The sequence below is a fragment of the Panthera pardus genome, unplaced genomic scaffold (assembly GCF_024362965.1).
Source record: "Panthera pardus isolate Hobbes unplaced genomic scaffold, ASM2436296v1 HiC_scaffold_6, whole genome shotgun sequence".
NCBI classification, from domain to species: domain Eukaryota; kingdom Metazoa; phylum Chordata; class Mammalia; order Carnivora; family Felidae; genus Panthera; species Panthera pardus.
Genome location: NW_026526991.1, coordinates 64,536,969 through 64,553,932, shown reverse-complemented (window position 1 = coordinate 64,553,932; position 16,964 = coordinate 64,536,969). Strand labels below are relative to the sequence as shown.

Genomic DNA, 16,964 nt, shown 5'->3' with positions numbered 1-16,964 from the left:
AGAAAATGAAAAGTCAAACCAAAGATTAAGAGAAAATGTTTGAAAATCACGTTTCTTTCTTTTTTTTTTAATGTTTCTTTATTTTTGAGAGAGACAGAGAGAGATAGAGTGTGAGTCAGGGAGAGGCAGAGAGAGAGGGAGACACATAATCCGAAGCAGGCTCCAGGCTCTGAGCTATCAGCACAGAGCCCAACATGGGGCTCCAACTCATAAACCAGGAGATCATGACCTGAGCCCAGGTCAGACGCTTAAATGACCGAGCCACAGAGGCGTCCCCCTTTTTTTTAATGTTTATTTATTTCTGAGAGAGAGAGAGAGAACGCGTGCGCGCACAAGCAGGGGAGGGGCAGACAGAGAGGGAGACACAGAATCTGAAGCAGGCTCCAGGCTCTGAGCTTGAACCCGTGAACCACAAGATCATGACATGAGCTGAAGTCAGACACTTAACCAACTGAGCCATTCAGGCGTCCCTGAGAATCACATTTCAAGACTTGTATTCAGAATACATAAAGGACTCTTAAAACTCAATAATAGAAATGGGAAAGCATTTGAATAGTCATTTCAGCAAAATAAATATAAGAATGACTAATAAGCACCTGGATAGATGCTCAACATCATCAGTCTTTAGGGAAATACAATTTAAAACCACAATGGGGGAGGGGAGTAGTGCTTGGGTGGCTCAGTTGGTTGAGAGGCGGACTTCAGCTCAGCGCATGATCTCACAGTTTGTGAGTTCTAGCCCTGCATCAGGCTCTCTACTGTCAGTGTGGAGCTTTGGATCCTCTGTCCTCCTCTCTCTCTGCACCTCACCCACTCATGCTCTCTCTCTCAAAAATAAATAAACATTAAAAAAAAAAAATAAAACCACAATGGGATACCACTACACATCCTCTTGGAAAGGCGATCCTAAAGAAGTCCATAAAAAGTGTTGAGGATGTGGAGAAACTGGAACCTTAATACATTGCTGATGGGAACGTAAAATAGTGCCGTCATTTGGGCAATAAGTTAACAATTTCTTTAAAAGATAAGCATAAACTTACCAGCAATGGGTAAATGACCCAGAAATTCTACTCCTGGGTATCTACCCAAAAGAAATGAAAACATACATCCACACAAAGACTTATACATCTGGGTTTATAGCAGCATTATTCACAAAAGTCAAATGTCAAAATAATCTGAATGTCCATGAACTTGTGAGTAGGTAAACAAAATATGGTATATGCAAAAAATGATATACAATTGGTCATAGAAAGGAAGAAACTACTGATACATCCTATAACATGGCTGAACCTCAAAACCATTATTTAAGTAAAAGAAACCACATATAAAAGACTACCTATAATATGATTCCATCTTATGAAATGTCCAAAAAAGGCAAACTTATTGAGACAGAAAATAGATTTGTGTATGTTTGGAACTGGGGTGGGAGTGAGGATTGACTGCAAAAGGGCATGAGGGATCTTTTTTAGGATGAAGGAAATGTTCTAAAATTGAATTGTGGGGAGGGGGGCAGTGGTGGTGGCTGGCTGGCTCAGTCAGTAGAGCATGAGACTCTTGATCTCTGGGTCATGACTTCAAGCCCCATGCTGGGTATGGAACCTACTTTAAAAAAAATAAATAAATAAAATAAAATAAAATAAAATAAAATAAAATAAAATAAAATAAAATATTGTGATGATAGCTACACAACTCTAAATTTACTAAAAGTCATTGAATTTTACATTTAACATATGTGAGTTTTATGGTATGTAACTTTTACTTTAATAAAGCCATTTTTTAGAAACAGTCAAATCTGTTTCCAATGTCTTAAAGCACCCTTACTTATTTTTTTCTTTTGTCTCTTCTTTTCTTCAAATAAAGATACACTAATTCTACTCAGTATCTTGACATTGCTCTCAATAGCTTTGTACATTTCTGGTAAAAACTCCATTTTTGCTATCCAGTGATGGTGTTCCTCAATATCAATTGCAGTCATCTCAGACAAAATGGCATCTTGAAGAGAGCAAAAAAAAATTATTTTTGTGTAGAAAAATGATTATAATCATATAAGCTTATAATATCGGCTATCTACTTCATAATATAGTATTGAGGAATATAGGTGTCTCACACTTATTGCTCTTCTGAGGCTTTTCTCTATGAAGAAATGAAGAAGGATGAGGCTTGGAATAGAAAGCTAAACAGTAAATCCTGGACATGAAAATACTCTGGTAACTAAAATGTGAACATGTGTTTTAATATTGAGGAACTAAACCTCAACTCCTTTCATAAGTTGTCTAGTATTTTAAAACCCTCATTATATGAGACTTCTTGCAACTTAATGAAATTATTCTTTTTGTATTCTTAGCTTATTCATTCTTTCATTCAGCCAAATGTCTCCTTTGTCATGTATTGTTCTAGATGTTGAGGATACAACACTGAATAAAACAAGTTCCCTGACTTCATACTGCTTGCATTCTAGTGAAAGGAGACACACAAAACACAAAAATATAAACATTAATTATATAGTATGGCAGATCATAAGAAATGCTACAGACAAAAATAAAAAATAAAGAGGAATGGACAGTGCCAGGGAGTAGGGAATGGAGATCGTCAGAGAACACATCATTTTAAAGTGAGATATAAGCAGAAAATGAGCCACATGGCTACTTGTGGACAGTGTTCCAGGCAAAGGAATAGTAAGCATAAAGACACTGGGCAGACGCATACTGGCATGCTTGAAGAGAAGCAAGGAGCCCAGAATTGCTGGCACTAAGTAAGCAAGACTACATAGTGCTTACTTTATTCTTACTGAAACAGTGGACAATAACTCTCTGAATAACCTCCTTAGTCTTCTTTTAAAGGTAGTCTGATTAACCCTTTAAAATTTACTTATAGATCCTGTTCTCTTTTTCATTAACTTCATGGTTTTCCTTTGAACCACTTCTGAAAACTTACTCCATTCTTCCAACCAGACCAGGATGTGCAAAAGAGTCTTTTCTCTAATTTCACTGTTCTTAGCATAAGTAACTATTTTATCCAGGAAATTTATTCTCCATTTCTTATGTTCTGGAAGGGAGATTTTCCTTCCGGAGTGCACATTCTCATCAACAGTGTAGCGATTGATTATTCGCTGCACATTGAGCAGTATGTCAGCCAGCTGCATATTAATGTCCTATAAGAATAAGAAGGGGGAATATATTAATACTCAGTTTATTGACAAATCAAACATCTGTTCATAATTCTCAACAAAATGGGTTTATTTTTTTTTTAAGTTTATTTATTTTGAGAGAGACAGAGACAGCATGAGTAAAGGAGGGGCAGAGAGAGGGAGACAGAGAATCCTAAGCAGACTCCACACTGTCAGCACAGAGTCTAATGCAGGGCTCAAACCCATGAAGCTGTGAGACCATGACCTGAGCTGAAACCAAGGGTTGGACACTTAACCAACTGAGCCACCCAGGCACGTCTCAACAAAGTTTAGAGGGAACATACCTCAATCTGATAAAGGATGTATATGAAAAGCCCATAGTGAACATTATACTCAATAGTGAAAAACTATAAGTTTTTCCTGTAAGATCAGGAACAAGACAAATATGTCCACTCTCACCACTTTTATTGAACATAATACTGGAAGTACTAGCCTCAGCAATCAGAGAAGAAAAAGAAATGAGGCATCTATATAGGTAAGGATGAAATTAAACTGTCACTATTTGCATATGACATGATACTATATATAGAAAACCCTAAGGGGGTGCCTGGGTGGCTCAGTCAGTTGAGCATCTGACTTCAGCTCAGGTCATGATCCCCTGGTTTGTGACTTCAAACCCTGCATTGGGTTCTGTGCTGACAGCCCAGAGCCTGGAGCCTGTTTCAATTCTGTTTCCCTCTCTCTCTGCCCAACCCCCACTTGTGCTTGCTCTCTCTCCCTCTCTCTCTCTCTCTCTCTCTCTCTCTCTCTCTCTCTCTCTCAGAAATAATAACTGAATAAACTTAAAAAAAAAAAAAAAAAGAAAACCCTAAGGACTCAAACAACAAAACAAAACAACAACAACAAAAAACTGTTACCAGTAATAAATTCAGTAAAGTTGTAGGATACAATATCAATACCTAGAAATCAGTAGCATTCCTATACACTAATAATGAAGTAGCAGACAGAGAAATTAAGGAAACAGTCCTATTTATGATTGCACCAAAAATAATAAAATACCTAGGAATAAACTTATCTAAAGAGGTGAAAGACCTGTACTCTGAAAACTATAAAATATTGATGAAAGAAATTGAAGATGACACAAAGAAACAGAAAGACATTCCCTACTCATGGGTTGGAAGAACAAATATTGCTAAAATGTATGAACTACCCAAAGCAATCTACACATTTAATGCAATCCTTATCAAAATATCAAGAACATTTTTCATAGAACTAGAAGAAAAAATTATAAAATTTATGTGGAACCACAAAAAGCCCTGAATACCCAAAGCAATCATGAAAAAAAAAAAAAAAAAGCAAAACTACAGGCATCACAATTCAAGATTTCAAGCTATACCACAAAGCTGTAGTAATCAAAAGAGTATGGTGCTGGCACAAAAATAGACACATAGATCAATGGAACAGTGTAGAAAGCCCAGAAACAAACCCACAATTATAAGGTCAATTAATCTTTGACAAAAGAGGCGAGACTATGCAATGGGAAAAAGACAGTCTCTTCAACAAATGGTGTTAGGAAAACTGAACAGCTACATACAAATGAATGATCTTGGACTACTTTCTTACATCATACACAAAAATAAGCTCAAAATGGATTAAAGACCTAAATGTGAAACCATAAAAATTTTAGAAGAGAACACAGGCCATAATTTCTCTGACATTAGCCATAGAACATTTTTCTAGATACAGCTCCTGAAGCAAAGGAAATAAAAGCAAAGATAAGCTATTGGGATTACATCAAAATTAAGAGCTTGTGTACAACAAAGGAAACAACCAACAAAACTAAAAGACAGTGTACTGAATGAGAGAAGATATTTGCATTGCAAATGACCTATCCAGTAAAAGGTTAGTATCCAAAATATATAAAGAACTGATACAACTCAACACCCAAAACCCAAATAATCCAATTAACAAATGGGCAGCAGACATGAACAGACATTTCTCTAAACAAGACATCCAGATGGCCAACATACACATGAAAAGATGCTCAACATCACCCTTCACCACAGATATGCAAATCAAAACTACAGTGAGATACCACCTCATACCGGTGATAATGGCTAAAATAAAAAACACAGGAAACAACAAGTGTTGGTGAGAATATGAAGAAAAGGAATGCTTCCGCACTGTTGGTGGCAATGCAAACTGGTGCAGTCATTGTGGAAAAGAATATGGAGGTTCCTCAAAAAATTAAAAATAGAACTGCCCTATGATCTAATAATTGCACTACTAAGTATTTACCTAAAGAAAATGAAAACACCAATTCAAAAAATATATACACCCCTATGTTTATAGCAGCATTATTTATAATGCCAAATTATGGAAGCACCCCAAATGTCCATTGACAGATGAATGGATAAAGAAGATGTGGCATATATACACAATGGAATATTAGCCTTAAAAAGAATGAAATCATGCCATTTGCAATGACATGGATGGAGCTAGAAAGTATAATGCTAAGTGAAATAAGTCAAAGACAAATACCATATGATTTCACTCCTATGCGGAATTTAAGAAACAAAACAAACAAAGGGAAAAAAAGAGAGAGACATATCAAGACTCTTCACTTTAGAGAACAAATTGATGGTTACCATAGAGGAGGTGGGTGGTGAGATGGGTAAAATATGTGATGGGGATTAAAGAGTACACTTATCACGATGTGCACTGAGTAACGTATAGAATAGTTGAATTACTATATTATACACCAGAAACGAATACACTGTATATTAACTATACTGGAATGAAAATAAAAAAACTTTTAAAAATGGTGGAGATACTAAATTTACAGTTGATGTGAGATGTATAACATATGTGAAAATGTTTTATAAATGACTGCCGTAAACAAGTAAGTAAAAGGAAGTTCCTTTTTTGTTTTTTCTTTACCTAGCCCTCACCCGTGGAAAGCAGGTATCAGATATTCCTCAACACTTTTATTTCATTACTTCACCTTCTCAAGAATCTATCAGCAAATTTATTTTGCTTATAACTGTATACCAATATTCTCAATAGGAAAGTAAATTGCTACCTCATACATGTCTTTGGGAATTTGGGGAATCATTTTTGGTTGCAACAGTGATTGGGAGGAAGGATTTATTGATATTCAGTGAAAGGTGCTAAGGAATGCTAGCTCATTTTATAGTGGACAGTCCACACGATGAAGAACTGGCCCAATCCTGGATAGATTTTGACTGTCCTGAGACATTCATGTAGGTAAAAAGAAAAACATCTGTTTATAATTATTTGAGCCTGGAAATTTACTCCTGTTAAAATATAAACAAAATATTTTTTGCCTAGTTTAATTATATACTGAAGTTTCCAGGAATGCAAATATTATGTAAATCAAAGGAAAGATGTTCTTTAGAATTTCTCCAACAAATTTTACCATTCTGTTGGTACCATAGTACCAACAGCAATGCACTAACGTTAATAGTTATATAATATCAGTACGATAAACCTGCTTTTGTATCAACCTATATTCATAGCTTTCACATTTATTTTAATTCTACATATAGGTACAAGCCTCTGTCTACTTCTTTATTATGTCTTCTGGTGAAGTTGGCCTAGAATTTACACACTGAAATGCCTGTTATTAGAAATTACTTTCCTTTTATTTGCCCTCACATTTATTTATATTAATTATTTAAAGTATGAGTATAGATATTATATCTATGAATTTCACCTCAGGAATAAAAGGGATGCTGAAATATTTTATTTTTTAACGTTTATTCATTTTTGAGAGAGCATGAGTGGGGGAGGGGCAGAGACAGGGAGAGACACACAGAATCTGAAGAAGGCTCCAGGCTCTGAGCTGTCACCTCAAAGGAAGAAAGAAAGAAAGAAAGAAAGAAAGAAAGAAAGAAAGAAAGAAAGAAAGGAAGGAAAGCTCAATTGCAGCAAAAATTTAAGTCAGGAACACAGGAGAGTGAAGACAAAGTTTGATAAGCCAAGTGATGAAAAATAACACTATAAGCTAGCACATACCATAGTGGTCAAAGAAGAAAGAATACCAAATCTTTATCAATTATTCCAGAAAAACTAAAGAGGTAGTAGCACCTCCTAACTCATTTTTTGAGGCCAGCATTACCCTGATACCAAGGTCAGATAAAGACACCACAAGAAAGAAAGGAAAAAGACAGGGAACTATAGACCAACATCCGTGATGAATATTGATGCAAAAATCTTCAACAGAATACTCTCAAACAGAATTCAACAGCACATTAAAAGGATTATACATTATGACTAAGTGGGATTTATTCCTGGAATGCAAGAATGTTTCAATATATGAAAGCCAATCAATGAAATATACCAAATTAACAGAACACTAGGAAAAACCCCACATGTTCATTTCAATTGATTCAGAAAAAGCATTTGACAAAATTCAACACCTTTTCATGATAACAACATACAAAAAACTAGGAATAAGAAGAAATTTCCTGAACATGATAAAGACCATATATGAAATTCCAGAGATAATATTGTCAATAGTGAAAGACTGAAATGTTTTCCTTTAAAGTCAGGAACAAGGCAAGAATGCCCACTTTCACCACTTCTAGTCAGCGTATTACTGTAAGTTTTAGCCAAAGCAATTAGGCAAGAAAAAGAAATAATAAAAGATATCCAAACTGGAAAGGAGGAAATAAAATTGTCTCTATTTTCAGGTGATATGATCTTATATGTAGAAAATCCTAAAGATTCCACACATGAAAAAACTGTTAGAACTAGCAAATGTATTCAGCCAAAGTTGTGGATATGAAATAACACACAAAAATCAATTGTGCCATTATACACCAACAATGAACAATCTGAAAAGGAAATTAAGAAATCCATTTATAATAGTATCAAAAGAATAAAACCCTAGGAATAAATCAAGGAGGTGGAAAACTTGTACATTTGTAATTTTCACTACAAAATGTTACCAAAAGAAATGAAAGAAAACACAAATAAATAGAAAGACATTCCATGTTCATGTATTGGAAGACTTAATATTGTGAAGACATCAATACCATTAAAACTAATCTACAGATTTAATGCAAACTGTATCAAAATTCCCATGATATTTTTTGCAGAAATAGAAAAATCCATTCCAAAATTCATATGGGTACCCTGAATACCCAAAATGGTCTTGAGAAAGAAGAATAAATTGGACAGCACACACTTCTCATTTTTTAAAAAGTTTATTTATTTATTCTGAGGGGGGTGCAAAGAGAGAGAGAGAGAGAGAGAGAGAGAGAGAGAATCCCAAGCAGGCTCTGCACTGCCAGTGAGGAGCCCAATGCAGAGCTCAAACTCATGAACCATGAGATCATGACCTAAGCCAAAGTCCGATGCCACCCAGGCGCCCCACACACTTCTCATCTTTAAATCCTAGTACAAAAGCAATGGTAATTAGAACAGTGTACTGGTATAAAGACATATATATAGACCAAGGGAATAGAATAGAGAGTCCCGAAATAAACTTTTGCATATATGGTCAATGATTTTTTTTAATTTTTTAAAAAATTTTTTGAATGCTTATTTTTGAGAGAGAGAGACAGAGTACAAGTGGGGAAGGGGCAGAGAGAGAGGGAGACACAGAACTGGAAGCAGGCTCCAGGCTCTGAGCCATCAGCACAGAGCCCAATGCGGGGCTCAAACTCACAACCTGTGAGATCATGACCTGAGCCAAAGTCGGATGCTCAAGAGACTGAGCCACCCAGGTGCCCCTATGGTTGGGTGATTTTTGATAGATGCCAAGACCATTCAATGGTGAAAAAAAAAAAAAAAAAAAAAAAGCAGTCTTTCAACAAATGGTGCTGGGAAAACTGGAGATGCATGCAAAAGAATGAAGTTGGATCATTACCTTAAAGAATATACAAAAACTAACTCAAAGTGGATAAAAAACCTAAGCATAAGACCTAAAGTTGTAAAACAGAAGAAAACATAGAGGGAAAATTTAACGATATCGGATTTGGCAATGTTCTTGGATTTGACACCAAAACCATAGGCAACAAAAGTAAAAATAGACATATTAGACTAAATTAAATGTAAAACTTTTATGGATCAAAGGACACAACAGATTGAAAAGTCAAAGAAAATATTTGCAAATCACATCTCTGATAAAGAGTTAATATTCATATTACTTAAGGAACTTCTACAACTCAATATTAAAAAAATAATAACCCAATATGAAAATGGGCAAAGGATTTAAATAGACATTCAAAAAAAATAAACAAATGGCTGGAAAGCATATGAAAAGAAGCTCAACATCATAATCATTAAGGAAATGCAAATCAAAATTACAATGAGATATTACTTCACAACCCAAATAGAAAATAACAAATGTTGGTGAGGATATAGAAAATTGGAACCCATGTGCACTGTGGGTGGGAATATAATATGGTGTAGCTACTATGGAAAACACTATGGTCGTTCCTCAAAAAATTAAAAATAAAATTACCATATGACCGAGCAACACCACTCCTGGGTATATAAAGAATTTAAAGCAATTGCAGGGTTGTATTGCACTACTAGTTATTTATCCAAAGTATACAAAAATGCTAATTCAAGAGGACACATGCATCCCAATATTTATAGTAGCACGATCAACAATAACCAAATTATGGAAAGAGCCCAAATATCTATTGACTGCTGAATGGGTAAAGAAGATGTGGTATATATATATATACAATGGAATATTACTCAGCAATCAAAAGGAATGAAATCTTGCCATTTGCAACAATGTGGATGGAATTAGAGTGTATTATACTAAGCAAAATAAGTCAGTCAGAGAAAGACAAATACCATATGATTTCATTCATATGTGGAATTTAAGAAACAAAACAGACGGACATAGGGAAAGGGAAGGAAAAATAAGATAAAGACAGAGAAGGAGGCAAGCCATAAGAGACTCCTAAATACAGAGACAAACTGAGGGTTGCTGGAGGGGAGGTGAGTGGGGAGTTGGGCTAAATGGGGGGTGGACATTAAGGAGGGCTCTTGCTGGGATGAGCACTGGGTGTTGTATGTAAGTGATGAATCACTGGATTCTACTCCTGAAACCAATACTACACTGTATGTTAACTAACTTAAATTTAAATAAATTAATTAAATATTTTAAAAAAGGATAAAAAAAGAATTAAAAGCAGGGACTTGAGCAAATGTTTGGACTCCTATGTTCATAGCAACATTATTCATAAGAGCAGTGAGGTGGAAACAACCCTAGTGTCCATTGATTAATGAATGGATAAACAAAATAGGATATATACACACAATGATAAAGAGAATTTATGAAAAATTTACAGCTAGCATCATACTTAACGGTGGAAGTCTAAAGTGCTCTAAGGATTCTGCTCTAATCACTTCTATTCAATATTGTATGAAGGTCCTACCCATCACAATAAGGTAAGAAAAGGAAATAAAAGAATAAAATTTGGAAAGGGAGAAGTAAAATGGTTTCTATTTACAGACAAAAACATTGTCTATGTAAAAACTCTACAAAAAACCTACCATTAACATGTTCACAGGATAGGAGACCAGTATACAAAACTCAAAACTTGTATTACTATAAAGTAGCAATAAATTGGAAATTGAAATGTAATCAAAGTGTCATTTCCAATACACTTAAAAACATGAAATATGGAGGTAAGCATTTAACAAAATAAGTGCAAGATCTGTACATTGAAAAATGAAAAACATTAAAAAAATAATAATGAAAAGAAAAGAAAATGAAAAATGAAAAACATTGATGAAAGAAATCAAAGATCTAAATAAATAATGATGATACCAAGCACAGGCAAGGATATAGAGCAACTGGAACTCTCATACATTGCTGGTGGAAATGCAAAGTAGTAAAGCTACCTCAGATAACAGTTTGGCAATTTCTTATAAATTTATGGTTCCATATGACCTAGCAATACCATTCCTAGGTATTTACTCAGGATAAATGAAAAGTTGTGTGTATACAAGAACGAATACATGAATGTTTGTAGTGATTTTATTCATAATTTCTCCAAACTGGAAACAACCAAAATATCCTTCAATTGCTGAATGAATACTTTATGCTAAAATGGAGTCAAATGACTACATAGGGTGATTTGATTTATATGGCATTCATGAAAGGGAAAACTATAGGGACAGAAAACTAACAGCTGCCAGGGGCTGGGGTTTGGGGAGGGGTAGACTACAAAAGGGCAAAGAGGAATATTTTGAGAAAATGGAACTATTTTAAATCTGGATTTTAGTGATGGTCACACAACTGTATGCCTTTGCCAAAACTCCCAGAATAAGACATCAATAGGGTAAATTTTATAGCACATGAATTTTACCTTAATTTTAAAAAATCCTCCAATTAAAAAAGCAAGCCTAAAAAATCTCATTTTTGTCATATTTGAAATAGAATTAAGAATAATACCTATCCATATTGGATTTTCATGGGGATTAAATGAGATAATCTATAGGTAAACTTTTACCATAGGTAACATGATAAACACTATAAATGCTACAAATTATTAAGTAGTTACTATGTGCCACAGAGGCAGAAGAGTCAGAATGAGAGGGTGGGCAGAGAAATCACCATAATTTGACCATCTAATCTAGAGTGGGGTAGAACAGAACCTGAGATGCAGGTAATAATAGCAAAAGCAAAATGAACATTTGTGTACCCATTGTCCAGCTGAAGAAACAATGTCTTTAAAGGCTCTTGTGCCCCCCATAGCAGCTATATCCCTTTCCCAATGCCAGGAGATAACTACTATCCTGAATTTTGTTCTCTGTACTTTTACTACTGTAATAGATTTAATGATGACCTTCCCCCAAAGGTATCAGGTCATAGTCCCTGGAATGTGTAAATGTTACTTCGTATTGAAAAAGGTGTTGCAGACTTTCAATCTGGAGTTCTCTCTTGTCCAGCAAGACAGCAGATGCAGAAATGAAAATGAGAGAGGCTAATGTCTGGGAGGAGACAAGAGACCCGAACAGGAGTTTTGTCTCTGTTTTTATTGAGCTCTCAAGACTTTACATACGTGGTGAATGTGCAGAAGGAAACAATCAGATAGTGACCATTAACCTGTGTGTGTAAGAAGCAAAGGGTTTGGGGGGCAATTGGCATTTGAAGTTGAGATCAAAGCACAATGATATACTGGAGCCAGATGGAAAGTGTTTTCCTGTAGGTGATACAACTAATTAGCTGTTATCTTTAAAGTTTAATATTGATGGAGCATACAGCTTTAAAGATAAATTACTCATCTCACTAGCTAACCTTGGGCGCTTTCTCCCTGCAGCACCCTATGCTTTGTTTTACTTAATGTCTAGCCCTGGACGCTTTCACCCTGTGGTGGCTTTCTGCCCTAAGCCTTGTTAACCCATTGGTGCAAGTTTAGAGAATTCTTTGAAGATGTGATTAAATTAATCAGCTTGAGGTGAAGAGATTGTTTTTGAATTATCTCAGTGAGCACTATCACAAGTGTCCTTGTAAGAGGGAGGTAGAGGTCAAGATCACTGAACCTACAGAGAAGGTTCAACGTGAAAATGAGGCAGAGAGAAATTTGAAGTTGCTGGCCTTGAAGATTGGAGTGATGTGGCCACAGCCAAAGAACGCTGGCAGCCACCAGAAGCTGGAAGGAGCAAGGGATGGATTCTCCCCAAGGAAGAGTCCATAGAGAACGCAACCTCGCTGACATCTTAGTTTCAGTCACAGTGACCAGACTCAGTGTCTGGGTCATCCGATCTCTAGAACTGTGAGAGAATAAAGGTCTGTTGTTTTATACCACCTGTTTGACAGAAATTTGTTTTAGCAGAGAGAAACCAGAACACGTCACCCCAAAATATGCCTCTTTGATGTAAAAACTATTGAGCCAAAGGCAATGAAGAAGCAACAAATGCAGGAAAATCTCCCTCTACCCTACTTCGTTTCTGCCTAAAGGCAGGATGAAACTCTTTCTACCGAAGACAGATTTATTAGCATCAAAATAATCTGGTGCATAATAACCTTCCCACAGTTCACCACCATTGCTCTCCTTTGTCCTGTCATCTAGCCACAGATTTACTATTCTTTGTTGAAGATGCTACTATAAACTGCTTTGAGTTACTCTTTGTTTCGATTTCTTCCATATGCTGTACACTACACGTGCTAATGAACTGTTTATCTTTTGTTAATCTGTCTTTTAAAGAACCCTGGCTGAAAACGTAACATGGATAGAGGTGAAGTTTTGCCTCCCCTGCAGCAGACACACGTGCGCACATCCCTAGACAATAGATGGTGTCGTTTTGCCTGTTCCTGAATCATTCTCTATATACTCGTGTGACTTACTTTTTTCCCTCAACATTGTGTTTTCTAGTTTACCCATGGTGAAGTGAAGTGCGTATCTATAGTGAACTTACTTCCACTGACATCTATTTAATATTTTGTTGTGTAAATATGCTATAATTTATTTATTCGTTTGTTCATTCTGTATTTGTTTGTTACCAGTATTTTGATTTTACAAATGATGATGGAAACATTTCTGAAAATTCTTCCTGGTGCATATATGCAAGAGTTTCTCTAGAGCTGTGGTATCTGTAAGGGTTAAATTGTAATGTAGGGCTAACCTGTAGCCTTAAGAAATAACAGCTTTGTTTTAACACTGTAGATTAAGAGATAACAGCCTTGTCCTATCAATCAAGGGAACAAAAGTTCAAGGAAAATCAACTGGATTAGTGTTTGATTGGATTGGGGCAAGGGCATGTCTGAACTGTTTCCACCCCCATCTGGGAACTATTTCTTTGTTCTGTTCCCAGGTGATGATAAGATGATGTGGTCACCTATAAAAACTCTGTACCCCGGCTGTTCGAGACCGCACTCTGGTCAAGAGTGTCAGTCCCGATCGGTTGGCCTTGCCTCTCATTGCAATAAACTTTGCTGTGACTGTCACTGCTGCCCGTAGCATTCTGTTTCAGGAGTCCTGTGGATGCAACAGTATCCACTATGGTAGCCACCAGCTACATGTAGCTACTGAGCAACTGTAACAGGCAAGTGTGACAGGAAATACATTTTAAATAGAAATAAACTAATCCAAATTTAAAAACTAACAATTCATTTATTGGAAAAATTTTACCTTTGAAAGAACTTGATATGTGAATCTACTGCTTCAAATATAAATTTTATAAATCTAAATATAGATCAAATATTTCTAATGAAAATTTACCATGCAATTTGTGTAAGAGCAAAATACAGGCTGGATTTCAAAGACCCAATAACGAAAACAATGTATATCTCATTAATAATTTTTATATTGATTAAATGTGGAAATGATAGTATTTGGAATAAAATTTATTAATTTAACCTCTATCTTCTTACTTTTCACGTAGTGGTTTTTAGGAAATTTTAAAAAATATTTTGTTTTAGGGGCGCCTGGGTGGCTCAGTCGGTTAAGCGGCTGACTTCGGCTCAGGTCATGATCCCACGGTCCGTGTGTTTGAGCCCCGCGTCGGGCTCTGTGCTGACAGCTCAGAGCCTGGAGCCTGTTTCAGATTCTGTGTCTCCCTCTCTCTGACCCTCCCCTGTTCATGCTCTGTCTCTCCCTGTCTCAAAAATAAATAAACATTAAAAAAAAAAAATGAAAAAAAGAAAAAAAAAATTTGTTTTAAATTCCAGTATAGTTAACACACAGTATTATAATAGTTTCAAGTTTACACTATAGTCATTGAACAATTCCATTCATCACCCAGTACTCATCACAAGTACACTCCTTAATCCTCATAGCTTATTTTACCCACCCCCCCACCCACTTCCCCTCTGGTAACCATCAGTTTGTTTTCCATAGCTAAGAGTCTGTTTCTTGGTTTCTCTCTCTTTTTTCTTTTTTGATAGCTCCTTTCTCGTTTGTTTCTTAAATTCCACTTATGAGTGAAACCATATGGTATTTGTCTTTCTCTGACTGATTTATTTTGCTTAGCACTATACTCTTAAGCTCCACCCATGTTGTTGTAAATGGCAAGATTCCATTGTTTTAATGGCTGAATAATAATATTCCATTGTAGGGGTGCCTGAGTGGCTCAGTCGGTTAAACGTCTCACCTCGGCTCAGGTCATGATCTCGTGGTTTGTGAGTTCGAGCCCCACATTGGGCTCTGTGCTTTGGATTCTGTGTCTCCCCCCTCTCTCTGCCCCTCCCATGCTCATGCTCTGTCTCTCTCTGTCTCTCAATAATAAATAAACGTTAAAAAAAAAAAATTCCATTGTATATATATGCCACATCTTTATCCGTTCATCTATCAATGGATATTTGGGGTGCTTCCATAATTTGGCATTATAAATAATGCTGCTATAAACATAGGGGTGTAGGGGCGCCTGGGTGGCTCAGTCGGTTGAGCGCCGACTTCGGCTCAGGTCACGATCTCGCGGTCTGTGAGTTCGAGCCCCGCATCGGGCCCCTGTGCTGACAGCTCAGAGCCCGGAGCCTGTTTCAATTCTGTGTCTCCCTCTCTCTGACCCTCCCCCGTTCATGCTCTGTCTCTCTCTGTCTCAAAAATAAATAAACGTTAAAAAAAAAAAATTAAAAAAAAAAATAAACATAGGGGTGTATATATTTTTTGAATTGGTGTTTTCACTTTCTTTAGGTAAATACCTAGTAGTGCAATTATTAGATCATAGGGCAGTTCTATTTTTAATTTTTTGAGGAACCTCCATATTCTTTTCCACAATGGCTGCACCAGTGTTTGCATTGCCACCAACAGTGCAGGAGCATTCCTTTTCTTCATATTCTCACCAACACTTGTTGTTTCCTGTGTTTTTTATTTTAGCCATTATTACCGGTATGAGGTGGTATCTCACTGTAGTTTTGATTTGCATATCTGTGGTGAAGGGTGATGTTGAGCATCTTTTCATGTGTATGTTGGCCATCTCGATGTCTTTTTTTTTTAACGTTTTTTTTTTTTTTAATTTATTTTTGAGACAGAGAGACAGAGCATGAATGGGGGAGGGGCAGAGAGCGAGGGAGACACAGAATCCGAAGCAGGCTCCAGGCTCTGAGCCATCAGCCCAGAGCCCGACTCGGGGCTCGAACTCACTGGACCGCGAGATTGTGACCTGAGCCCAAGTCGGACGCTTAACCGACTGAGCCACCCAGGCGCCCCTGGATGTCTTGTTTAGAGAAATGTCTGTTCATGTCTGCTGCCCATTTGTTAATTGGATTATCTGGGTTTGGGGTGTTGAGTTGTATCAGTTCTTTATATATTTTGGATACTAACCTTTTACTGGATAGGTCATTTGCAATGCAAATATCTTCTCCCATTCAGTACACTGTCTTTAGTTTTGTTGGTTGTTTCTTTTGCTGTACACAAGCTCTTTATTTTGATGTAATCCCAATAGCTTATTTTTGCTTTTATTTCCTTTTCTTCAGGAGCTATATCTAAAAAAAATGTTCTACGGCTGATGTCAGAGAAATTATGGCCTGTGGTCCCAGAGAGGGGACTTACCACAGCTGCTGCCAGGATCACGATTCCACAAAGCTCACAGTTTCAGGAGATGCAGTTTTGGCAAGGTTTGTGCTGGTCTTCTGGGGGAGGGGACCTACAGCACCAGTACTGAGACAAGCCAGGCTGGAGGGGGCAGATCCCCAAAGCCTGGTGGGGGGGTGGGGCATGGTGTAAGCAAGTTAGGAAGTGAATGTTGGGGTAGTGCTGGTTCTTGCAGTGGCCATGTGTTTATACTGGGATAAAGGGAGGGAAATGTGCCTGCCAGCTCCTTTGTTCCTGGAGAAGTCTCCCAATGAACCTGCCCCTCCAGTACATGCTCTGAGATTAGTAAACAAATCTCTTTCCCTTAC

At 36.7% G+C, this 16,964-nt stretch overlaps 1 protein-coding gene across 1 annotated transcript in view; it reads right to left on the bottom strand.

The window, feature by feature from the left end:
• Positions 1-16,964, bottom strand: part of FAM186A (family with sequence similarity 186 member A) — an 81,587-nt gene that overhangs the window by 35,932 nt on the left and 28,691 nt on the right. The window contains exons 3-4 of the mRNA XM_053895341.1: positions 2,935-3,151; positions 1,822-1,992 (exon numbers count right to left, since the gene is read on the bottom strand). Of these exons, the coding sequence (XP_053751316.1) occupies positions 1,822-1,992; positions 2,935-3,151 (388 nt within the window). The remainder of the gene's footprint in view (positions 1-1,821; positions 1,993-2,934; positions 3,152-16,964) is intronic.